The 27,525-nt window shown below is 45.7% G+C and overlaps 1 protein-coding gene across 1 annotated transcript in view; it reads right to left on the minus strand.

The window, feature by feature from the left end:
• The window catches only part of LOC148144852 (uncharacterized), a 152,977-nt gene that overhangs the window by 5,957 nt on the left and 119,495 nt on the right, over positions 1-27,525 (minus strand). Inside the window, exon 4 of the mRNA XM_087975445.1 lies at positions 21,896-22,625. Coding sequence (XP_087831571.1) covers positions 21,896-22,625 — 730 coding nt within the window. The remainder of the gene's footprint in view (positions 1-21,895; positions 22,626-27,525) is intronic.

A 27,525-nucleotide genomic window follows, 5' to 3' on the forward strand; every position in this document is an offset into this window, starting at 1 on the left:
GATAGATTAGATTATATTCCCTACAGTTTGGAAACAGGCCCTTCGGCCCAACCAGTCCACACTAACCCTTCAAAGAGTAACCCACCCAGAATCATTTTCCCTCTGACTAATGCACCTAACACTATGGGCAATTTAGCATGGCCAATCCACCTGACCTGCACATCTTTGGACTCTGGGAGGAAACCGGAGCACCCGGTGGAAAGCCACGCAGACACGGGGAAAATGTGCAAACTCCACACAGACGGGCACCCAAAGCTGGAATCGAACCTGGGACCCTGGTGTTGTGAGGCAGCAGTGCTAACCACTGAACCACCATGCCACCCTAGGCTAAGTCAAAAATGCATGAGGACCTTGCGGGATCTGATTGGTTGTTACGATGTGATCATGCTCAATGTCTGACTCTAAACAATGTACATAAGTTCTATCCACACTCTGTAAAGAATGAGCTGCCAGAGGAAGTGGTGACTGCTGGTACAATTATAACCTTTAAAAGGTATCTGGAAAAGTCGGCAGATTCTTTTGGCACTCTGGGAGTACTCATCAGTGGCCCAGCGGTTAGCACTGCTGCCTCACAGCACCAGGGGTCCCAGGTTCGATTCCAGCCTCGGGGGGCTGTCTGTGTGGAGTTTGCACATTCTCCCAGTGTCTGCGTGGGTTTCCTCCCACAATCCAAAGATGTGCAGGTTTGGTGAATTGGCCATGCTAAACTGCCCATAATGTTAGGTGCATTAGTCAGAGGGAGATGGGTCTGGGTGGGCTACTCTTCAGAGGATCGGTGTGGACTAGTTGGGCCAAAGGGCCTGTTTCCACATTGTTGGGAATCTAATCTAATCTAATCCTTCTGGGCTGATCAGAGTCTACCGACCGGGCCATATCAAAGAATAAACTATTGCTTGTGTGATTGACAAAGTCACTTCCAGGTGTGTTTATTGACCAATCCCAGAAATCCGATCCAGACAGCAGTCCAGATCAGAACAACCAGATAGGAAATGGTTAATGTCCCCAGGATGTGGGGAGCAAAATAAGACACCAAGGCGTTAACACCAACACCAGGGAGAAACTGAACATACAGACGTGACAAACATTTGTGGCAAGCCAGAATCACAGATGTACAGCACAGAAACAGTCCCTTCAGTCCATGCTGACCAGATATCCTAAATCAATCTAGTCCCATTTGCCAGCACTTGGCCCATGTCTCTCTAAATGCTTCCCAATATATACCCATCCAGATACCTTTTAAAGGTTATAGATTAGATTTTTTAGATTAGATTTTTTAGATTAGATTAGATTAGATTACAGTGTGGAAACAGGCCCTTTGGCCCAACAAGTCCACACCGACCCGTCGAAGCGAAACCCACCCATACCCCTAACCTAACACTACGGGCAATTTAGTATGGCCAATTCACCTGACCCTGCACATCTTTGGACTGTGGGAGGAAACCGGAGCACCCGGAGGAAACCCACGCAGACACGGGGAGAACGTGCAAACTCCACACAGTCAGTCGCCTGAGGCGGGAATTGAACCCGGGTCTCTGGCGCTGTGAGGCAGCAGTGCGAACCACTGTGCCACCGTGCCGCCCACGGTTATAATTGTACCAGCAGTCACCACTTCGTCTGGCAGCTCATTCTTTACACACACCACCCTCTGTATATAGGAGTTTCCCCTTAGGTTTCTTTTAAATCTCACCCTAAATCTATGAGCAATCCCAGATCAAAGATCTTGTCTATTTACCCTCACCATGCCCCACATTATTTATACAAAGTTGTAGGGTCACCCCTGTGGGATATAGGTAAAGCAGTGTTACTTCTGCAACCATAATTGCTTCTGCAAGGTAAATGAACTAACGCCAGGGTATAATTGTTTCAGCCAAGAGTGGAGTTAACAAGCATGAAAGCTATGTGAAAGAAATATATAATTGCTTTTGTATTAGCTAAAATGTGCATACATGAAATGTGCCTGCAAACAATGGTAGATGTTACAGACAAACAGATAAGGTGCTGTGAGGGGATGGGGTGTAGGTTAAGCTAGATATGCTCGTACAAACAGTTATAAGCATCTGTTTCCTGCTTCTGCAAAAACAAAAAAAAACACAATCAAGGAGGTCAGAAGGCTCAGTGTCGGCGAAAAATGGGAAGAAATGTTGCTTTCGCATACAAGGAAGCAGCTGGCAGTGAAAGAGGATATACGCTAACACTTTGTTCACGCTCAAGGCCGGATAAGACAAGAAATAGACATGAGTAATAGACGCCACCGGGAAAGAATGGAGGGACAAACCGATCTTTTGAGGATCAGCTTGGAACATCAGGGCGGGGGTGGAGGAATGTGAATGCGGGAAAGAAGCTGAATGTGCTGGAGCTGAAGTGGAGGAAGAACAGAGGATGCAAAACCGGCTTGAAGCTGCAATGAGGAATATTGCATGTGCTGTACTTGTACCTGTGGCTGTTAATGGTGGGAATCGGGTGCATTTTAAAAATAAAAACAGAAAAGATATCCAGCCCTCCCCCTTCCCAATCTCTATCCTTCAGTTCCTCCTCACCCGGCTAACTAAGACACATACCTGAGTTTGCAGAGTCTGCTCCCTCCCTGCATTCACTCCAGTTGCTACAAGTGACCAATTTCCCCTCCTCCCATCTCTGTCTCCCTCCCAGGATGAAGAGTTGCCCAGAGGGCGGGACATTCACTTTGAAACTGACAGAGCTACTTCCGCCTTGTGACGTCACAAATGAACTAGGGGCGGGCCAAGGAAAAGTGACGGTTGAGGGGGTGGGGCATGGTCAACAGCGGGACGCCGCACCGCGCATGCAGCAGACGAGGACGAGAAAACACTTTCCAAAAAAACCCCTCCCTTCAGAGAATCCCCACAGTGTGGAAGCAGGCCACTCGGCCTCACCAACCCTCCCAAAGGTCACCCACCCACACCCATTCCCCTACATTTAACCCTGAGTAATGCACCTTACCTGCACATTATGCCTAATTTCGCATAGCCAATTCACCCCTACCTGCACATCCCTGGGCACTATGGGTAAGTTAGCATGGCCAATTCATCCTCACCTGCACATCATTGGGCACTATGGGTATTTCAGCATGGCCAATCCACTTTAGATGAGTGTGGTACTGGAAAAACACAGCAGTTCAGGCAGCATCCGAGGAGCAGGAAAATTGACGTTTCGGGCAAAAGCCCTTCATCAGGAATAGAGGCTGCAGGGTGGAGAGATAAATGAGAGGAGGGTGGGGGTGGGGAGAAAGTAGCATTGAGTACAATAGGTGAATGGGGGTGGGGGTGGGGGTGGGGGTGGGGGTGGGGGGATAGGTCAGACAGGAGGGTGGAGTGACCTGTTCGGATCCGAACTCTGCTGGTTTAAAGGTGGCCCGGAGTCCGTGGAGGATTATTTGGTAACGGAGGCAGGTAATGAGGAAGCAAATGTGGCTGTGGTAGCGAGTCTGTTTCAGGACATGGTTGAAAAGCTTCAGGGCAGAGGAAATGACCTGGGAGTTGCAGTGGGAGAGGGATTCCTTGAGATTCTTGGAGAGAGAGGAGGAAAACTTCTTCAATGCAGGCATCCTTGCAAGAGGATTCACTGTAGGGTTAAAATCAACTAGGTAAAGACAAGGACTGCAGATACTAGAAACCAGATTCTAGAATCACAAAACTCCAGGTTGTAGTCCAACAGGCTTCTTTGGAAGCAGTAACGTTTGGAGTGCTGCCTCTTCATCAGGTGGTTGTGGAGGATAAGATCCTAAGATGCAATTTAGAGCAAAACATTCCAGTGTCCTGCCACTGAAATGGTATATTGAACAAACCTGGGTTGTTAAGTCTTCCACCATTTCAAATAGGTTGTAGGTCTCATTACAATGTAAATCCCAGAACTTCTTGTTGTCACCTTCTCGAGATAACAAGGCTTTATTGCAAAAGCTCACATCTCAGCCCAGACAATGCATTAAAGGTGCGAGGTCAGAGTCTGCCTGTATCCCAATCTTGAGTCAGACTGGGTCCGTTTCCAAAGTCGAATTTACAAACTATGACATGTATGGACTGCCTACAGATTTTTCCTTAAAAAAAATGCACATACAATGTATCTGCAAATATACATCCACCCCCCCACACACACACACGCACAAGTTTGTTGGGTGAATTCGTACTTGCAGAATTATGTCTTACTTTGCTCAAAAACTGCATGAATCCATGTAAGATTCTGTTAATCAGTTTAACCATTGTGGCACAGAGTCTCACACAGGGGAGCTCACACCTTCAATACATTATCTGGGCTGACGCGACACCAATTGGTAAAGTTCACTTGAGGATTTAACTATTTTAAAAGTTTTTCTGATTGACATTTGAAAGAACTGAAACTATCATGGTCATTCGAACAGATGAGAGACTTAAACAATCCAGGTCTTTTTCAATATATAGTTTCAGTTACATCACACTATAAACTGTTGCTATAAATTCTGTGTCTTACAATTTTATATTCCACAATCCCCTGTTGAAGGAGCTGCACTCCGAAAGCTACTGCTTCCAATTAAACTTGTTGGACAGAATTTCTCAAGTAGGGCACCATTCGAGTCCTGGGAGACTGCTATTTCTTGTTTACTTCGTAATGAACAAACATTAAGCACGATCCCCTATTTATTTCTCATTTTGTCTCATTTTTCTTGTTTTATTCCCTGCGATGATGTGGGAGAATTGTTAGATTTGGGCCAGCCATTTGGTCACATATTAAAGCCTGGAAACCATTTTGAATCTCAGCTTAGTGCCTGCTTGCTAAAGCTCATGTTTCCCAGGCTCAGCGGAGACGGTTGGCCTTGCAGCTGTACTGCTTCCTGATAAACAAATTCTTTCCTGACATGGGGCTTTATTTCCATCCCCCACAGTTGGCGAGTCAGGCAGGAGATACCCGGGTCCTGCCAGGTCACCGGCCGATATCCTTTGAGAGATGAAATATCTGGTTGCTGCTTTTGTTGTGTCCAAAATAAAGAGGAAAGCTGGCCAGGGACAAAAGTGCTATTAGAAATATTGATACAATTCTCCCTACTCAGCCACAAGATACTAGTGAGAGAATTCAACAGGGTCCTAGCATCTGGACATAATACTGCTGAGAACACTTGTGCTTTACAAAATTAGTAATAAATAATTTGCTTACCGCACGGTTATGAGAGGTGAAACCCTATTTGATAAGCCCTGGACCCACACTGAGGTCCATGGCATGCTTCAAGATGCCCTCAATCTGTTCGAGTGCCCAACATTAGTTTTAATTGGCGAGTAGAAATCTGAAGTATAATTGCTCACTTCAGGATGTCCAGACTTGAATGAATTTGGCATACAGGACACATTGGGCAACCATTAAAGACTCTGTTGTATTTCCCTGGGTTATGGACTCATGCAGAGACACAAACAACTTGTGTTGAAAACAGTGTTCGATTTGCAAATGGAACAGCTGAGAGGTATTTAGAGTTTGCACACTTGGTTAAGCAGCAATGTGTCACAGCCAGGATTTATGAGGCTCAACTCCCTAACTTGGGCTGTTCTGGAATGTGAGTGCCTCATTAGCCTTGGAAGGAAGGAAGGAATAAACAAAAGCTGACAAACTGAGATATGAAGCAAGTTAGAAAATGTTACAGAGAGACACACACAGGCAGAAGTTTGCAGGAAAGTTAACACTTCATAATCTGGTTTCAATGCACATTAGCCTGGGTATGGTACTGATAGCGCAGGGGCCTCAAATAGGGGATTCCCTCAATACTCAAACCAAAACATGGGTGCCCCCTGCTGGACTGGTTTGTGTTCATTCTTTGCTGCTGCCTATTTCAGTTGATGATGTCCATTATTGTGGCACCCAGATTTTCGGAAAGCAGCTCGGAAAAGATCTGAAGCGTGTTTAATTTGTAAACAAACAAGATGCATACTCTAAGAGGGATGCCCTGTGTTTGTTAACCACTTCCTTGCCTGGTCAGCCTTTTTTACTGGTTTACAATTTGCGTATATAGAATCACCTCGCGTACATTGTCATGAATATTGTCTAATATGAGTAGATGTATTTAGTAGATGAATCAAAACCATCTCAATGACTGAAACAGCTGACACTGCATTGTTGGACAAATGGGAAATATTTGCATCAGTTAACGAAAACTCTTCAAAGTTTAGTCACGGGTACGTCAAGCTGAAGAATTAGGACCGGCGCATATTGGAGCCTGCTTCCCCGGGCAGAGAATTCCGCAGATACATTACTCTCTGGGAAAACCAGCAGCCCTCACTTCCTCCTCCTCATCTCTGTCCTAAACCTACTCCCCCAAAGCTTGGGGCCTAGTCTCAGCCACCAGCAGAAATGACTGGATAGGGCAGGGCTTCATCCTCTCAGTGCAAAGAATTCCCACTTTCCAGCAAAATCCCGGATGTACTCACTTAGTTGCTTGCTGTCTCACAAATGAAAGGTTTCGTTGTAACTTCTTCCGGTCCCAGTAGGGCAAAACATCTTTGAAAGCTGCTCTGAAAGCCCTGTCTTCACAACCACACTTCTGCTTTCACCGAAGACAGTAAGAGTCATGCACCACAGAAACAGATCCTTCCACCCAACTAGTCTATGCCAACCATATATCCAAAATCAATCCATTCCATTTGTCAGCATGTGGCCCATATTCCTCAAAAACCTTCCTCTTCATGTACCCATCCAGATGCTTCTTAATTGTTGTAATTGTACCAGCCTCCACCACTTCCTGTCAGCTCGTTCCATAAATGCAAAACCCTCTGAGAAAAAGTGGCCCCTTGGGTCCCTTTTAAATCTTTGCCCTCTGAGCTCAAACCTCTGCCTTCTAATTTTGCACTCCCCTACCCGGAGGAAAAGACTTTGGCTATTTACCCCATCCATGCCCCTTATAAACTTCTATAATGTCACCCCTGAGCCTCTGACACGAAGGGAAAACAGTCCCAGCCTATTCAGACTCTCGCTCAAACCCTCCTACTCTGACACCAGCCTTATAAACCTTTTCCAAACCCTTTCAAGTTTCACAACATCCTTCCATAGGATGGAGATCAGAATTACACACAATATTCCAAAAGTGGCCTAACCAATGTCCTGTACAGCCGCAATATGTCCTCCCAACTCCTTCACTCAATGCTTTGACCAATAGAGGAAAGTACTCCAAACATCATCTTCACTATCCTGTCTACCTGGGACTCCACTTACAAGGAACTATGAACATGCACTCCAAGGTCTCTTTCTTCTGCAACACTCCCCCTGTGTAAGTCCTGCCTGCATTGCTTGACCAAAATGCAACACATCACATTTCTCCAACTTCAACTCCATCTGCCCCTCCGTAGCTTATCAGCTCATCCAATCAATTCTGATTTATTGTGAACTCTCTTTCCTCTCTTATTCCTTAGAAGCTGAAGATCTCCATCCCACACACTCTCCCTCCATTTCCAATTTGCTGAACCTAATCCCTGCTATACCTCATCCTGAAGGTCTGGTTCATGCTGATTAGCAGGGCCATACTCAGGGGAGATCTAATTAAAACATACAGAATACTGAACAGCCTGGACAGAGTGGATGTTGGGAAGATGTTCCCCTTGATAGGAGGAACTAAGACCAGAGGGCACAGCTTTAGAGTAAAGGGAAAACTTTTTAGAATGGAGCTAAGGAGAAACTTCTTCAGCCAGAGAGTGGCGAATCTATGGAATTCATTGGCACAGAAGACTGCAGAGGCTAGGTCACTGAGGATATTTAGACTGAGATAGGTAGGGTCTTGAGTAATCAGCCACGATTGAATGGTATGAGCAGACCTGATGGGCTGAATAGCCTACTTTCTACTCCTTTGCCTTATCGTCTCTTGCTGTCCAGGACACAGAATTGGGAGCAGGAGTCGGCCATTTGGTCTTTTAAGCCTGCACCAGCATTGAACAGACCACAAATGGATATGGACCTCCCTACATCGAGATGCAGAGACTGGAACTTTTTTCACTGGAGCATCAGAGGTTAAGAGGTGTCCTTAGAGAGGGTTAAAAAATCATGAGGGGTATAGGTGAGGTGAATGGCAGGTGTCATTTCAAGATTAGGGAGCAAACTTTTAAAGTGAGAGTAGAACAAGTCTAAAGACATGAGGAGCACTTTTTTTTAAAAGAAAGAGTGTGGTTGTTTGTGGAATGAATGTCTAGAGGAAGTGGTGGATGCAAGTACAGTTACAATGTTTAAAATACATTTTGATAAGTACGTGAATAGGAAAGGTTCGGAGGGATATGGGCCAAACACAGGCAGATGGGATTAGTTTGTGAATATAGTCAGCATGGATTAGTTGACCTGAAGGGTGTGTTTCTATGCTGTATGACTGTCACTGTTCTGTACTAGCCTTAAAACTATTTTCTTGCCTTCCCCAATAACCATCCACTTTTCTATTGTTCAAAAATGATATGAACTCAGCCTTGAATATATTCAATGACCCCCGAACTGCAGGAAGACATCCCCACTTCTAAACTCAATTCCTCTTGCTCATATACCACTTGCCTTGCTGAATGCTTGCTGCACCTGTCTGACAACTGGCATTGACTGGTGTAGGAGGACGCTGAGGCTCCTTTGTCCATCCACATATCATTCCTGATGAAGGGCTCTTACCTGAAACATCAACTTTCCTACTCCTCGGATGCTGTCTGACCTGCTGTGCTTTTCCAGCGCCACACATTTTGACTCTGATCTCTAGCATTGCAGTCCTCACTTTCTCCACTTCCCAATATATCACCATTTAAACAATACATCTCATTTCTGCTTTGTTTTTTCCACAGCAAAGACTATAACTTCACCCTGTGGTACTGCACTTGCCAGGTGTTTGAGGCACAGACACCTGGCAAGTGCAGTACCACAGAGTCTGTCCTCTTTCTGGATTCACTCCCTTTCTTCTCAGTTGCTGCAATTCAACAATTGGATCCCAGCATGAAAATAAAAGAAATAGAAAAGGCAGTGAGAGAAGAGAGTGCTGTTGGACAGAGGAAGGAAATTACAGTCTTGGATGAATCTCAGTCTTCATTCAGAGAGAGAGGAGCAGCAACAGCTTCAGAAGCTCATGGGTCCAGATTAGAGTGGTGCTGGAAAAGCACAACAGGTCAGGCAGCATCCGAGGAGCAGGGAAACGGCAAAAGAAATTCATGCACCATTTTTAGACAGATAGAAGCATGTGCAGTTTTTTGCAGACACCGGCGAACATGCGCAGTGCTTGCTGACACCGAGGAGCACGTGCAGTAGGCTCTGTAGATATGTTGGTGTAACTGCCAGATTCAACTGGCCAAATGTCAATAGGAGGAAAAAAGGGTAGAGCCACAATTTTGTTTCACCTTCCCACCTCTGGCTTTACATAACCGCGCATGTTCCTCGCTTTTCTCCTTACCCTCACCCCTCATGATTTTTCAAATCTCAATAAGGTCATCCCTCAACCTCCTCCGTTCCAGTGAAAAAGTCCCAGCCTCTCCCGATAACTCAAACCCTCCAGTCCTGGCAACGTCCAAGTAAATCTTTACCGAACCCCCTCTAATAATATTCTTCCTATTACAGGGTGACCAGAACTGTACTCAGTACTCTAAACAAAATGGCCTCACCAACATCCTGTACAACCTCAACACAGAACAAAGAAAATTTACAACCCAGGAACAGACCCTTCAGCCCTTCAAGCCGAAGCCGATCCAAATCCCCTGTCTCAACCTATCGCGCAATTCCCGAATCTGTATCCCTCTGCTCTCCCCCTACTCATGCATCTGTACAGATGTACCTTTTCTTTTTATAGATATTTTTATTGAAAATTTAACATTTTTACAAGTTTACAAATTTAAAAAAGACAAGTACAAACATTAATATACAATTAAATTTTAAATAAATAGCCAAAACCTGTCCAACAAAAAGAGATACAGAGAAGAAAAAGAAAAAGACAAAACTCATCTAGCTACTAATCTAACCTATAACTAAGGTAAAAACAATAACTGCAGATGCTGGAAACCAGATCTAACCTATAACTAACCAGAGTGTATGATCAAATATCTTACATTATTCAAAAGAAAACAGGATAACATAGTAATTAAGTAGTGAAGTACACACTCGTAATGAGTTAACATCAAGTTGTAATAAAACCCGTATTCATGTGGGATTCCTCTCCCAAGGGGCCCCGGACCAGCCAGAACTGTTACCTCAACTAGATGAAAGCCCTTGAAAGAATGGCCGAAATATCTGTATCGATGTAATTCAAAAAGGGCTGCCATATTTTATAGAATAATTCAGTTTTTTGGTGCACCATATTTGTAAGGAAGTCAAGGGGAACACATTCCATGATTAATCTGTGCCAATTCTGAAGTCCTAGAGGGCCCTCAGCCACCCAGTTTACTAAGATATTTTTCCTTGCATAGAAGGAGAGAATGGAAAATAATTTCCTCCCGTGCACATCCAGAGAAGGTAAGCTCGAGAAGCCCAGAAGAGGAGATACTGGATCTATTGTAATTTCCGTTCCCAAGATGTCCGTCAGGGCGTTTACTACTTCGGTCCAGTATTTGTGGATCTTATGGCATGTCCATAAGCGGTGTGTAAGAGTGCCCACCTCTGTTTTACATTTGGGACACATTGGAGATACTCCTGCCCTAAATGTTGCCAATCTTTCCGGTGCCATATGGGCCCTATGAAGTATTTTTAACGGAATGGCCTGAGTTCTGTTACAAATGGAGATTTTTTTGGCATTTTCCCAGATGTCATTCCACATTTCTGTATAAATTTCCAGCCGCAAATCCTGATCCCATGTTCTAAGCAGACGGTCCATATCTTCCGACACTTCATCACGTAATAAATGATAAAGAGTGCTGACCGAGGGTACGCCCATTGGCCACAACACTCTTCGTTCTCGATCTGATTTATAGAGACTATTTAATAACGTAGTCGTCTTCTGTATGTAATCTCGTATTTCGAAGTATCAAAAGAGGTCTCCATTAGGTAATCCAAATTTCTGATGCAGCTGTTCAAAAGACATCAGGACCCCCTTCTCAAACAGATCCCCTAAACAGGAGATACCCCTGGATCTCCAGGATTTGAATGTGGTATCTGTAAGCCCCGGTTGAAAACCCCATGCTCCCACTATAGTAGTATAGGGGGACGTTTTATGTGAATTACCCTCGTTTTGCCGCATTATATTCCAAGCTTTAATTGTGTTTAGTACTATAGGGTTTCTACAGTGGTCTGTAATGATTTTCATCTAATCTAAAAATAAGAGGTTAATAAGAGAGCACTGTACTTGAGAAACCTTGATGTCCATCCAGATTGGGTCATGTCTGACCCGCAATCAATCGGCTATGCAGCTTAACAAGAAACTTAACTGATACTTCCTAAAGTCTGGAAAATCCAGCCCTCCCCCCTTGCCTGTGGAAGCTGTAGCTTCCTTAACTTAATGAGGGGCCGTCTAGGATTCCAGATGAACGAACCCAGCCAACCATACAATTTGCACAGTGCCAGCCTCAGCAGCATCACCGGAAGCATTCTCATAGGGTATAAGAGATGGGGCAAGACATTCATTTTAATTAGGGCTATTCTACCTAGCCAGGAAATTGGAAGGTCTCCCCAGCGTGAAGGTCCTGCCTTACCCTTTCCAATAGATGCACAAAATTGGCCTTGTATAGCTGGCCAAATACTGGGGTGATAAAAATGCCTAAGTATAGGAAACCCTCCAGAGACCACCGAAAGGGGAAGTGGGATCGGTCCAATAAGTGGGACATACTAGTGAGGCGTGGCCTCCGATTTTGAAAAATTAATTTTGTAGCCTGAAAATGCACTAAATGTATTAATAATTTGGATTAAGGGACGCACGGACATCAGAGGATTACTAAGAAAAAGGAGATCATCATCTGCATATAGGGTAATTTTATGTTTACTTGTACCAACCCTCAGGGCCGTTATATTAGAGTCAGCCCGTATCGCTTCCACCAGTGGCTCAATTATTAGCGTGAATAGCAACGGTGAGAGAGGACATCCTTGACAGCAGCCCCTACCCACACGGAAGCTACCTGAGCCTAATCCATTGGTGATCACAACTGCTTTGGGATCATTATACAGTGTTGAGACCCATTTGGCAAATACGTTTCCAACACCAAACCTTTCTAATGTATAGAACAGGTATGACCATTCAACCCTGTTAAATGCCTTCTCCGCGTCCAAAGAGACTACTATTCCTGGTATTTTTTCCTGATGACAGACTTGATTCACATTCAAGACCCTTCTAATATCATTAAATGATCTATGGCCCTTAATAAACCAAGTCTGCTCCTCTTTTATGATATATGGCAGTACCCTCTCCAGCCTCAATGCTAATGTTTTAGAGAGAATGTTAAAATCTACAGTTAGCAAGGATATCGGTCTGTATCATGCACAATCTTCTGGATCTTTTCCTTTTTTGAGAATAAGGGAGATATTCACCTCATTCAGTGAAGGCAGGAGGCAGCCCTGACTATTTCTGTAGTTTTACATGTTCATAAGTGGGCCAGCTAATACTCCTGTGAACTCTTTGTAAAATCCAACCTGAAAGCCCTCTGGGCCAGGTGCCTTACCGCTCTGAAATTGCCTAATTGCATCAAGTATTTCCTGGGTTGTTAGGGAAGCATTCAGGACCGATACCTGTTTCGGGGTTAAGTCCGGAAATGCCAGGCTTTTAAAAAAGGACTGCATCCTCCTGGCTCTACCTTCACAATCCTGCGATCAGAATAAAACTTTCTGAAGATTGAGTTGATCCTTTTAGGATCATGAGTCAGAGTACCAGCATTTTCCCTGATAGCTGTGATAGCTTGAGAGGCCCTTTTTTTTACTTGCAAGAAATGCTAAGCATCTACCAGGTTTATCACTAAATTCATATAATCTTTGTTTTGCAAATAATATTTCCTTCTTTGCGGTTAGGGAGAAGGCGGTATTCAGAGCTGTCCTAAGGGCCGTAATCCTTTGTAATTTGGCAATAGAAGGTCTGTCAGCGGATGCTGTTTCAGCTGCTATTCAGCGAGCCTCAAGTAGACGCTGTTGGTTTCCCTTTAATTTTTTCTGGGTCACCAAGTATGAAATGATCAGACCTCGTGCATAAGCTTCAATAGTCTCCCACATCATTGACGGGTTACTGGCCGTACCTGAATTAATTTCCAAGAAAGCTTTAAATTCTTGAGAAAAATATTTTGCAAATTTACTATCCTTCGTTAAGAAGGAACCCATACACCAATGTCAGGGGGATGCCTCATTGTTCCTAGCCTTGATTTCCATATACACAACAGCGTGATCAGAAATTATCATATCACCTATTTTACAGGATGATATGGAATTTTAAAAACTCGAGGGGGCAAAAAACATGTCAATTCTCGTGTGACATTTATGTGGATTAGAGTAAAAAGAGAAATCTCTGCCTTGCGGGTGGAGGCACCTCCACACATCTACTAATCCTAATTCTTGATTCAAATCCGCCAATTGTCTATATCTGGGGGATACACCCGCAGTACTCTTGGGTATGCTGCCTATTTCCGGCTCCATAATGCAATTAGAGTCTCCCCCTATAATTGTATGACGAGCACCAGTGCCATCAATTTGGAGAAGGCTTCCTTTATAAATTTGAAAGGACGCGCCGGGGGACAATACTGCTTTAAAATCCCATATTCCTCTCCATTTATAAGGGCTTTAATTAGTATATATCGCCCAGATTCATCTTTTATCTGACTTAGGATTTTGAAAGGGAGATTCTTTTAAATAAGAAGAACTACTCCCCTACTTTTTGAGCTGAAGGAAGGAAAGAAGGCCTGATCAAATCCACCCTGTTGTAATTTCAAGTGTTCTTCATCCATTAAATGGGTCTCCTGTAGGAGAGCTATATCAACCCTTTCTTTTTTGACATTTGATAATATTTTCTTCCTTTTGATTGGAGAATTACTCCCCTTGACATTCCAGGTGCACCATTTAATTGAATGACTCACCATAATCGTCCAGACAAGTCCGAGACCCCCCGGGAGGAGAAACACCATCCAAAACACCACGAGCATAGACCATAGAAAATTCACAAAGAGATTCTTTATTACACTCACACTAACATAATAAAAAACTATTTCTAAATAAAAAAACAAAAACATATTTCAATGGAGATTTTCCCTCTCATTTCCTTTCCGAAAACCCACCATATCCTCTCCCAACCAGTGCCCCACCCTCGACCCAGGAACCCCATAATAAAGTGAAGAAAATTCAAGTGTATGCCCAAGCTAAAGTTAACAATGAGTACCCTCCCTACCCGCCCACACCAACACTTAGATATATTTGGTGATGTTAATACCACGTATAAACATATAAAACTATAAAATTACAGTCTCAGCAGATAGTAATTAATTATGATAATACAAAATAACAGGGGGAAAACAACCCAGCTTTAAAAGAAACAGAAAAAATAAGACAAAGCAGAGACCCCTCCTCACCTAAATCTACTAGGCCACCCAGCCTATATATATAGAAATACAAAAAAAAGGGGAAAATCGCAGAGTGGAGAACAAATAAGCCCCCTCTCCCTACTCCCCGGAAATAATATTAAGCAATAAAGTAATAAGGGAAAAAAAAAGGGTGAACCAGAGAAGGGGGAGGGCAGAACAACATCATTCACCACACGAGTTAACTCTTACGATTTATCCAAGAGGCCAAACATTCCGTGGCCTTCTCCGGCGATCCGAAGTCATACACTGACCTTCGTGGCTAAAACATAGTGTTGCTGGGTAGCGCAGGGAGTACTGAATGTTTAAATCCCTTAAACGCCCTCCTCTTTTGGACCAGAGATATGGAAAAGTCCTCAATCAGCATAATCTTGGATCCTTTGTAAATCATGGCTTGGGGATCTTTCCCAAGATTTCTGGAAGCTTCCAGGAGCATCTGCTTCTCCTAAAAGCACTGCAGCCGGAACAGGACTGGGTGGGGGCGCTGGTCCAAGCTGGGCCTATGTATTGCAACCCGGTGGGCCCATTCTACCCAGACCTGGCCTGATCCAGCCTCCAGATTCAATAACTGTGGAAGCCACTGCTCCAGAAACGTTGTAAACTGGCCTTGCTCTTCCCATTCGGGAAGGCCCAGCAAACAAATATTTTCGACGACCTTGATTTTTGAGGTCGTTAATGTGATCTTCCAAGGCCCGGACTCGCTGGTCGAGAGTCCAGACCCGACCCTCGGCTGATTCTGCGGCAGCCTCGGAGGTCGCAGCCTTTAGCTCCGCCCCTCCGACTCGATGTTCGATTCTTTCAATATCTCGGTCGTGCTTCTGCAGCGCGACCGAGAGCAACTCCCACCTGCTCCTGGACTCTTCTATGAAGGTGGCGATCTTCTCTTCAAGCTTAGAAATCACTGCAACAAGGCTCGCTACCATAGTTAAGTACCCTGGGGCAGCTGTGGACGCCTCTGCTGCAGCTGGGGAGGGGTTCCTTTGTGCTGCGAGCTGCGGGCATTCTTTCCTTTCGTCATTTTAACGGGGCACTAAACCGCTCAAGTTTGGTGCAAAATAACTAGCTGTATTTAAATAAAACCTATTTAAATGATTTGGAAGGTGTGGTGGAGGCAGGCAGCCTACTTTGCCTGAGTCTTGGGCAGAGCACTACAGACTCAGACTTGCTGGGTCGCCGCCATCTTGGATTTCCTCCACCCAGATGCACCTTAAATGAATCTACCGTCCCTGCCCCTACTTCTGCTGGCAATGCATTCCAGACATCTATCACCCTCTGAGTAAAGTACTTTCTGTGTGCATCTCCAACATGATATCCCAACTCCTGTACTCAGCATGTGAACAATGAAGGCAAGTGTGCAAAACACCTTCTTCACCCCCATCTACCAGTGATGTAACTTTCAAGAACAATGAACCCGAACACCCCCAGGTCTCTGTTCTACAACACGACCCAGGCCCTAATATTACCTGTACAAGTCCTTTATTTTAGTAAAATGCAAACCCTCACTTATATCCATACCTCTCTCATCACAATCACACTTTATCAAGCATGCACACATGCAAAGACACACTCACTGATGCACAGTCTTATACACAAACTCACATACAAACACACTTTCCTGATGAAAGGCTTTTCCCCGAAACGTTGATTTTCCTGCTCCTCGGATGCTGCCTGACTTGCTACAACACCACATTCTTGATCCTAAACTTATTACCCTTTAGTTCTGGGCTCCCCCACCCAAAGGAAAATACCATGTCTATTTACCCTATCCATGTCCCTCATGATGATATAAAAGTGTATATGGTCACTCCTCAGACTCTGGCACACTACGGAAAACAGTCCCAGCCTATCCTTATGTCTCTCCTCACCCGGCTAACCATGACACATACGTGAGGTCGTAAAGTCTGCTCCCTCCCTGGACTCACTCCAGTTGCCACAAGTGAGCCTGCTCCACAATCATTAAGATCACGGCTGACCTGTCCATCGTCTCATCTCCTCCTCCCTGCAGTCACAAGAAACCCCTTAATTCCCCTACCAGGCAAAAACCCACCTAACTGTGTCTTGAATATACTTAATGAAGCTGCCTCTATTGCTTCCTTGGCCAGAGTATTCCCTAGATTTTGATGGAAGCCCTTTTGCCCAAAACATTGATTTTCCTGCTCCTCGGATGCTGCCTGACTTGCTGTGCTTTTCCAGTACCACTCTAATCTAGACTGTTCCATAGATTCATGGCCCTCGGGGAAAAGCAGTTCCTCCGCATCTCTGTCTGAAAGCTACTCCCTCTAACCTTGAGGCGTAGTCTCACCCACCAGCAGAAATGACCGGACAGGGTAGTGCAATGACATTGGGAAGATGTTTCCACTGGTAGGAGAGACTAGGACCAGAGGGCATAGCTTTAAGAATAAAGGGAAGACCTTTAGGAACAGAGATAAGCGATGTCACCTTTTCTGCCAACAGCGAGGAGCATGGACACCAGCGGGCATGCATGCTGTTGTTCACACCGAGGAGCAGACACAATATGCTCTGTGGCGATGCTGGTGTTATTGACAGATGTTAAGTGTTCAAATGCCAAGGGGAGAAATAAAGAGTAGAGCCACAGTTCTTTTTCCTCATGTGGTTCAACATTTTATAGCTTTTGCATTTTGTCTGGCTGCTCAACTATTTTTTAAATGTCTTTGCGTTAGTGTAGGGTTGAGGTTCACAACAAGAGGGCATAGGTTATAGGGTGAGAGCAGAACGATATTAAAGGTATCTAAGTTGCAACTTTTCCATGCAGAGGGTGGTGCATGTATGGAATGAACTGCCAGAGGAAGTAGTGGAAGCCGGTATAATTACAGCACTTAAAACACATCTGGATGGGTATATGAATAGGAAGGATTTAGAGGGATATGAGCCAAGTGTTGGCAAATGGGACTAGATCAATTTAGGATATCTGGTTGGCATGGGACAGGTTGGATCAAACGGATCTGTTTCCGTGCTGTACATCTGTGACTTTAAATAATAAAGTCTACTTTTCCAAATAACAAACTATATCCATGTTAACAAGGCTTAGTGCACAACATGCTTTACTAACCATTCTCAACAGGTCCTGCCCCTTCAATGACTGAGGAACATATACATGCTGGTGTATAATCTCCTTCACTAGTATTTACACACTAACCCCAGCAATTGCACAAGTAACAGTAAAGGGCAAACAGCACAAGGATTAAACCAAACAAACAGCGAGGGGTAAACAGCACAAGGATGAAACAGACAGCGAGGGGTAAACAGCACAAGGATGAAACAGACAGCGAGGGGTAAACAGCACAAGGATGAAACAGACAGCGAGGGGTAAACAGCACAAGGATGAAACAGACAGCGAGGGGTAAACAGCACAAGGATGAAACAGACAGCGAGGGGTAAACAGCACAAGGATGAAACAGACAGCGAGGGGTAAACAGCACAAGGATGAAACAGACAGCGAGGGGTAAACAGCACAAGGATGAAACAGACAGCGAGGGGTAAACAGCACAAGGATGAAACAGACAGCGAGGGGTAAACAGCACAAGGATGAAACAGACAGCGAGGGGTAAACAGCACAAGGATGAAACAGACAGCGAGGGGTAAACAGCACAAGGATGAAACAGACAGTGAGGGGGAAACAGCACAAGGATTAAACAAACAGTGAGGGGGAAACAGCACAAGGATTAAACAAACAGTGAGGGGAAAACAGCACAAGGATTAAACAAACAGTGAGGGGGAAACAGCACAAGGATTAAACAAACAGTGAGGGGGAAACAGCACAAGGATTAAACAAACAGTGAGGGGGAAACAGCACAAGGATTAAACAAACAGTGAGGGGAAAACAGCACAAGCGCCAGTAAAAGCAGATGGAAAGTAAGTGTAAAATGTCACTATGACAGGACAGGCCCCACATTCCTTCCCCTCCGTCCCCCCCACAACCTGCCTCACCTTTCACCTCCCGGGCCCAGTACCTTCCAGGTGGCCCCATAGTTGACACAGGGGCCGCCCCACGACCAGTAGAACTCCACCACCCAGGCGGCCGACGAGTTCCCAAGCAGGCCTTTAACCCCATCCGCCTCCAGAATGCTCACCGGCTCCTGCCTGCTGTACAGCCGGCCGGTGTGGCCGTGACACAGCAGCTGCGCCAGGAAGGCGGCGGTGCCCAGTGACGGGTGTCTGTCCCGGGCCGCACGGCGCCATTTTCCTAACGGCCGCCCTCCCGCCGCTTCCCCGCTCGAGCGACTTCTCCTCCCAACCGCCGTCGCCCCCGCGTGACGTCTGCACGGGGGGATGGGCGGGGCTGGGGGAGCCTCACCGTCACCAAGCAACAGCCACCTCGCGCTACAACTGCTCATTCACAAAAACAAACTCTCCTGTCTCGCTCTGCAGCTGCAGGGGGGACACTGCCACGTTTCCAGGAGCCCTGTCTACATTGGGAAAGCTCACGGCTCAATTTAAACAGATATTCCGACATCTAACGGAACGGCGTCATATCGAAAGGGGCAATCTGCATTTTAAAGGGACATGAATATTTGCGGAAATACCGTTAAAATGAAGAGATGTAGATGGACGAGATTACATTTCAAAGGGATGTGGCACATTCAAAGGGATATCTTAATATGTGAAGTGATGCAGTTATATCTCAATGAATCTACATTTCGAAGAGACGTTGCCCTATTTATAAGTAGAGACAATAGGTGTGAATTCTGTCTGTGTCCCAATGTTGAATCAGACTGACATTTTTCTTAGAAAAGCTCTGCATTTAAATTACATTCTTGAGAAGGTAAGTTATAGATTCGGGTGTAGGTTAGGGAGGATTGGCCGTGCTAAGTTACCCATAGTGACCAGGGATGTACAGGTTAGGATGGCTTGGCCATGGAAATATGGAGTAAGGTTCAGAGGGCCAGAGAGGAATAGATGGGCTGAATGGCCTGCATCCACATTGTTGGGATTGTATGACCCTCCCCATAAAGTATCCATTTTATCTACATCTATCCTGTCAAGCCCCTTTCAGAATTCTACTGGTTTCAGTAAACGTATGCAGCACAGAAACAGACACTTCGGTCCAATTCGTCCATGCCGACCAGGATTCCAAACTAAACCAGTCCCACTTACCTGCATTTGGCCTATATCTCTCTAAACCTTTCTATTCATGTACCCATCCAAATGCTGTTTAAACGTTGTAAATGTACCAGCAACTACCACATCGTCAGTAAGTTCATTCCACATACAAAGCCACCCTCTTTCAAAATGTTGCCCCTCCGGTTCCTTTTAAATCTCTCTCCTCACCTTAAGTAATATGCCCTCAAGTTTTGAGCTCCCCGATGCTAAGCTAGAGCCCTTTGCTATTCAGCTTACCTCCAGTCCTGGCAGCTTCCTGGTAAATCTTTACCGAACCCTCTGTGATAAGAATACTTCAGATTACAGGGCCATCAGAACTGTACTCAGTACTCTGAAAGTGGCCTCACCAACATCCTGTACAACCTCAACATGATGTCCCAACCCCTGTACTCAATGGTGTGAACAATGAATGCTATGCTGCTAAATGCCTTCTTAACTGCCCTGTCTACCAGTGATGCAACTTCTAACGAACTATGTACCTGAACACCACCACCCCATGTCTGTCTGTTCTATAACATGACCCAGGGCCCTACCATTATCAGTACAAGTCCTGCCCTTTCTTGTTTTAGCAAACTGCAACCCCTTGCTTGTATTAATACCTCTCTCACACATGCTCCCCCTCAGACACACACACACATATATACCCCCCAATACTCTCTCAGGCTTATACTCCATCACACTCACATTTTACCAAGCATGTACACACTCTCACGCACAAACTCACATGCACCCACACACAATTCTATGGGGTGAATTTGTATTGGCAGAATTATATTTGCAGATGTATTCAATTTTGCTAAAAAAGCACACAATTTCCAGGCAGTCAATCCATGTAATATTTTATGAATTTGGAAATAGAACCAGTCTGACTCACGATTGGAAAACTGTCAGACTCAATTCTCAGGAAGAAAGTGAGGACTGGAGATGCTGGAGATCAGAGCTGAAAAGGTGTTGCTGGAAAAGCGCAGCAGGTCAGGCAGCATCCAAAGAGCAGGAGAATCGACGTTTTGGGCATGAGCCCTTCTTCAGCCCTTTCCTGAAGAAGGGCTCATGCCCGAAATGTCAATTCTCCTGCTCCTTGGATGCTGCCTGACCTGCTGTGCTTTTCCAGCAACACATTTTCAGACTCAATTCTCACACCTTTAAATGCATTGTCTGAGCTGAGATGTCATCTTTTTTATAAAACCTTAAGTCACATTCTTGAGATGACTTAAAAGATGTTCTGGCAGTTACACATTAATGAACCAATACCTGCACCCATTCTAAGAGATGAAAGACTTGACAGCAATCTAGGCTTGTTCAATATATTCCATCAGTTGCATGATACTAATCTTTTGATATACGTTCTGTGTCTTACAATGCTGCTCCACAGCTACCCGATGAAGGAGCAGCACTCAGAAAGCTAGTGCTTCCAAATAAACCTGTTGGACAACAACCTGGTATTGGGTGATTTCTTTTTAACTTTATCAACCCAGACTAATACCGACACCTCCACATCATTTCGAGTGAACACAGCCCAAACGTCCTGGTGCTGTCAGTAAACTTTACAATGCTGATGAAACAACACAGTACCTGAAAGATTTACAATTTCTCAAGATACTAGCTTCTCATTCACTGCTCCATCTGATACATGACATTGGAAACTCTGCAGGAGGCTGAAATGAAGGAGCAGCTTTAAACTAAAAATCTCTTGGAGCTCAAAGCTTTCAATAAGAGTCTGAGCCCGGCGGTAAGTTCAGGTAACCTTTATTGTGATTCAACTTAGTTACATCTTCAGATTCCCCCCTGCAAAAAGGCATAGACAAAGTAGCTGCTTTTTAAACAGCTCAAGATCAAAGCCCACACACACCCCACTGTCTTTACTATTGGGCAGCACCAGGTTGTAATTGGATCCTTGTTACAGCCGTAATCCGGAGGAAGTATTGCCTCACTCAGCAATTTCAACCCATACCCTGTATCCTGGTAAGTTTCTCCCTGCTGATTTGCCAGTGGGGAGAGGGCAGTGTAGAGTCAACCAGACTGCTGTGGGTCTGGAGTCATGTGTAGGCCAGACCGAGTGAAGGATGAAGATGGAACGACTGAATGAATACTCTCCCACAATGGCGGTTCCCTTTCCTAACAAGGGAGAGAGTGAATCAGCAGGGGGCTTTCTCCCCCGCACCACCCACTCCCTCTGCCATCTGTTGTGGTGGGATTCAAACCCAGGAGTCCCCGGAACCGGATTGATAGTCCAATCGATAATGGCACTTGACCGTCACTCCTTCAATCCCCCTGCGATGGCACATGAACTCGCTGGTGCTTCCGCAGGTGGGAGGAGCGGGCGAAGCCCTTCCCGCACTGAGAGCAGGTGAACGGCCTCTCCCCGGTGTGGATCCGCTGGTGCCTCAGCAGGGTGAAAGATGTGCTGAAGGCCTTCCCACACTCGGGGCAGCTGAAGGGCCTCTCCCCCGTGTGGACCCGCTGGTGGGCCAACAGGGTGAAAGATGTGCTGAAGGCCTTCCCGCACTCGGGGCAGCTGAAGGTCCTCTCCCCCGTGTGGACCCGCTCGTGGCTCCGCAGGTGGGAGGAGCAGATGAAGCCCTTCCCGCACTGAGAGCAGGTGAATGGCCTCTCCCTCGTGTGGATGCGCTGGTGGATCAGCAGGGTGGAGGAAGTGCTGAAGGCCTTCCCGCACTCAGGGCAGGTGAACGGCCTCTCCCCCGTGTGGACCCGCCGGTGGGCCAACAGGGCAGAGAAAAACATGAAGGCCTTCCCACAATCTGGGCAGTTGAAGGGCCTTTCCCCCGTGTGGTCCCGCTGGTGGGCCAGCAGGTGGGAGTAATGTCTGAAGGCCTTCCCGCAGTCGGTGCAGGGGAATGGCCTCTCCCCGGTGTGACTGCGCCGATGAATCTCCAGGGCAGACGGGAAACGGAAGCCTTTCCCACAGTCACAACACTTCCACGGTTTCGCCACGGGGCGGGATTCCTCAGGTTTCTCCATGGATGAAGCTTCAGCCACACACAATCGAACTTCCAGCCCCTTCCTGTCGTGAATTCCTCTTTCCAGGTTGAATAGCTGCTACACGCTCCACGCAGTGCGTTGCAACAGTGGGGTCTCTCGTCCAGTCCCAGTGATGCTGAAAACATACTCACTCAGTCAGGAACCAAAAAGCTTTGATCCCTCTCAGAGAAATCAGTCGAAAATCGTTGCGGTCCTGGTGGACTGAGTGACTGTCAGACATTGACGGCGAAGTGAGGATCGCAAATGCTGGAGAGTCAGCCGAAAAATGTGGCACTGGAAAAGCACAGGGATGTCAGACAGCATCCGAGGAGCAGGAGGGTCAATGTTTTGGGCATAAGCCCTTCATCTGTTGATTGAGAAACTTCCGCCATCAGATCTTCAAATACGCTGTAAAAAGAGATTACAAAAGCCATCACTGTCAGTGCAGGGTAGAAATTCTGAACAAGCAATTCTACTTTCTGTGGAATATTCTTTTCTTTTATTATTCCACAAAATGGAAAGCACCATCCCACTCTCTCTCCCCCTCTGTTCTCACTCCACTCTAACTAATTCCCCTGCAGGCGCTGATTCAGGATCTTACAGGGGCAGAAAAAGCAAAAACATCAAGACTGACATCACTCTGAATTTTGATACCACCACCTGAAAGTTAATATCTTTCACAACATTGGGATCCTGCTGAGGGTGAGCAGGTCTGATTTTGGGAAGCAAATACAATGTGTGTCAATTCAGGATGAACCTGCCACGCAGCTTCTTGAGGAACAACCAGACACAAAATGGTTAACATCCCTGGGAAGGTGAAGCGAAATGAGACATCAACGTCTTAACACTGACACCAGAGAGAAATTGAATATACTGACATGGCAAACATTAGTGGAAAGCCAGAGTCATAGAGGTATACAGTACAGAAACAGACCCTTCGATCCAACTCGTCTGTACCGACCAGATATCGTAAATCAATCTGGAACCGTTTGCTCACACGTGGCCCATAGCTGGGGTCATCCCCACCCCCCTGTCCTGAGACCTTGATGCCTCCAAGCTGACCTTCAAAGGTTTGGTTTTTCCCTCCATTCTTTCCCGGTTGTCTTTTGTAAGTTTTGAAAACTTTCCCAATCCTCTGAGTACAGGATTTGGGCAGTTGTGTTGTCGCAGTACAGGACATTGGTTAGGCCACATTTGGAACATTGCGCACAATTCTGGTTTCCTTCCTATCAGTAAGATGTTGTGAAACTTGAAAGGGCTCAGAAACATTTACAAGGATATTGCCAGGGTTGGAGGATTTGAGCTAAAGGGAGGCTAGGGCTGTTTTCCCTGGAGCGTTGGAGGCTAAGGGGTGACCTTATAGAGGTTTATAAAATCATGAAGGGCATGGATAGGATAAATAGGCAAAATCTTTTCCCTGCAGTGGGGGGAAGGGGAGGTCCAGAACAAGAGGGCATAGGTTTAAGGTGAGGGGGGGAAAGAAACAAAAGAGATCTGAGGGGCAACCTTTTCACACAGAGGGTAGTAAATGTATAGAATGAGCTGCAGGAGGAAGTGGTGGAGGCTGGTACAATTGCAACATTTAAAAGGCACCTGGATGGGTATATATGAATGGGAAGAGTTTGGAGGGATATGGGCTAGGTGCTGGCAGATGGGACTAGATTGCGATGGGATATCTGGTCGGCATGGACAAGTTGGACCGAAGGGTCTGTTTCCATGCTGTATATCTCTATGACTAGTTGGACTTAAGGGTCTGTTTCTGTACTGTATGACAACTGGCAGCGACTGATGCAGAAGGACGCTGAGGCTCCTTTGTCCATCCACACATCGTTCCTGATGAAGGCCTCGTACCCAAAAAGCCAACTGTCCTGCTCCTCAGATGCTGCCTAACCTACTGCTCTTTCAGTACCACACTTTTTGACCCTGATCTCCAGCATCTGCAGTTCTCACTTTCTCCACATCCAATTACATCTCCATTTAAACAATGCACTTCCTTTCTACTTTTTGTTTCCCACAGCAAAGGCTATAACTTCATATTGTGGTACTGCATTTGCCATGTGTTTGCCAGTTGTGGTCTTCTCTATATCGGGGAGAGCGAGCGCAAACTTGGGGAATGGTTCACTGAGCATCGTATCTGGGTCCACAGAGCCGACCAGAGTTCCCAGTCACCACCCATTTCAATTCCCCTTCCCACCCCCTTTCTGACATTACCATCTTTGGCCTCCTCTATTGCCACAACGAATCAAACCGCAAACTGGAGGGACAACATCTTAATAGAGAAGGAAGTAAGCAATAAATAATAGACCCCTACAGAGTGCTGAGGAAAAAAGGGACCTTACTGTCCAAGTTCAGAGATCCCCAAAGGTATCAGTACAAGTAAAACGGGGAATGAGGAAGGCAGATGGATGGGTATGTGAATAGGTGGGGTTTAAAGGGATATGGGCCAAGTGCTGATAAATAAGATAGATTAATTTCAGATATCTAGTCAGCATGGACGAGATGGACTGTTTCTGTGCTGTACAGCTCTATGGCCATCCACTTCATTTTGAAATGTTTGCACTACCACTTGGAACATCCTGTTAGGGTTCAGAGAGTGCCAGGTCCTGACATCTCCTTCCTCATGTCTCCTATGTATTTTAAGTCAAAAATACCATTTGTATGTTCCTGGGTTAGTACTTTAAATACACAGACACATACAATATAATCAGAGTTTCTACTTGGTAGAGACAGTGACGATTTATTTCAACTTGCTAACAGGTATCAGAAGTGGATGATCTGCAGACAGAAATCTTGGAAGAAATTCCATAACAAGATCTGACAGGGTCACTCAATATCATTGGGGGGTTGAATCTGGAAAGAGAAATCCATTCGACCTGCTTCAAAGAGGAACTACCAGTGAACTGAGCTTTAACTGGTTACACAGAATAAGTGTATGAGTCCCAGTGAACTGACAATGGGAAGGAGCTTTAACCAGTTACACAGACAGAGGGGCTGGGGCATTTATTTTACCCCTGGAGCATCAGAGCCTGAGGGGTGACCGTAGAGAGGTTTATAAAATCATGAGGGGCATAGATAGGGCAAATAGCCTAGGTCTTTTCCGCCCAGGGTGGGGGAGTCGAAAACTAGAAGGCATAGGTTTAAGGTGAGAAGGGAAAGATTTGAAAGGGACCTAAGGGACAACTTTTCATGCAGAGGGTTGTGCATGTATGGAATGAACTGCCAGAGGAAGTGGTGGAGGTGGGCACAATTGCAATGTTTAAGAGGCATTTGGTTGGGTATATGAATAGGAAGGGTTTGGAGGGATATGGCCTGGGTGCTGCCAGGGGGAATTAGATTGGATTGGAATATCTGGTCGGCATGGATGAGTTGGAGCGAAGGGTCTGTTTCTGTGCTGGTTATGCTAATCCCTGTGGCCTTATTCCAGATGCGATCCATGTCTGCGAGCAAGACACGACTGACTCCAACTGAGAGTCGCTCTGGTCACTGCCTCCGTACCCCTTGGAACGATTCGGCTCCCTTCTCAGTCCACGTCCACCACATGACCGAAGCAATGATTGGTTGTGTTCTTGCTCTAATTAATGTTATGCGTGCCTTTCACTCCCAGGAGCGTGCGGCCTACAGCGATGTTCCCTCCCTTTCAGCCTTGTCACGGGTAGAGCCTGGTTTGTTGGTGCTCATCAAGAACTGGACTGGCAAAGGTCTCCAACCTCGTTGGGATGGCCCCTTCCATGTTTTACTTCCCACCCCTACGGCGGTCCCAGTCGCTGAGCGCTCAGCTTGGGTCCAACTGCACCGTTGTAAATTGATTGACCGCACCAATCAAAAGTGCGGAAGAGGAGGAGAGAATCCTGGATCTCAACAAAAGGAGTGGACCCTGTCCAGTTGGGTTTTTGAATTTTGCTGTTTTTCTCATGTTGATCTTATTACAGATACTTGAACTAAGAGGAGGGACATGTGGGGGATCGCTTATCTCCTCACCTTTCTGATCACATACAACATCCTGATGGGGAACGCCACTAAGTATGGATGCAACCAGGAATGATCAGAGATTATCCACCGCCCATGCTGAGGAGATGTCATCCAGTGCACCGGACCAGACGCCTTTGACGTGTGGAATGTGATGAAGATTGATTATTGCAATGGACCCTTACATCAGAAAGACCAGATGGTCCATCTGGACAGTAGAAATCAGTGGGAGTTACCATGTCGTTACCATTTTTTTTTATTTTACCTGCAGACGCAAGCCTAGTGAGGATAAAAATTATCAACTCAGGAACACCATCACTTTTTGCAGGTCGGGCCAACTTGAGAAAAGGGAAGCCTGATAAGGGAAACTCCTCAATCCACAAACAACTTATTTATACAGGCGCACAGAACGCTATTCACCCCAGAGGCAGTAGTATGTTATTCCTCTCTATCAGAAGGTGACTTACTTGACCCATCCCCAGTCCCCGATTCCATTCTATTCATCAGACTTCCTCCTGCTGACCCTGTGAAGAGAAATATCACTTTCCAATAGCTCCGGTCTGTGTATACAAACAGCTGGTGTAACACTGGCTGGGGTACAGCAGGCCTTATGCTGCACATGGACCTGGAACGGAACCCTTCCCTTGCACATTTATAGGCCTTTTCTCTTTTCAGAATCTGATACTGTCACCAAGACCATGTACAATAGAGCTAAGGGAGAGCTCAATGGGAACAGCATTCTGAGGACCATTGTCTCCCATACAGTGCGAGTGCTCGAGTCACTTGGCCCATTTTTTTTTTTTACAGAGCTCAAGCAACCCCTCTTGCAAAACGTCAACCCTTTCCTCCTGTCAACCTGACCAGACCCACTGCTGTAACATTTCAGTAACCTATTTTGACAAACTCTCCGTAATATACACCAAACCAGACTATTATATCTTCAGCTAAGGTAAAGCTACCAATTTCCTTGTCCTGGATGGCAAAGATGTCCCTCAGAAGGTCACTGTCGGAG

This window comes from Chiloscyllium plagiosum, unplaced genomic scaffold (assembly GCF_037043375.1).
Source record: "Chiloscyllium plagiosum isolate Xiang-an unplaced genomic scaffold, Cpla_swu_hap1 HiC_scaffold_27, whole genome shotgun sequence".
Classification (NCBI taxonomy): domain Eukaryota; kingdom Metazoa; phylum Chordata; class Chondrichthyes; order Orectolobiformes; family Hemiscylliidae; genus Chiloscyllium; species Chiloscyllium plagiosum.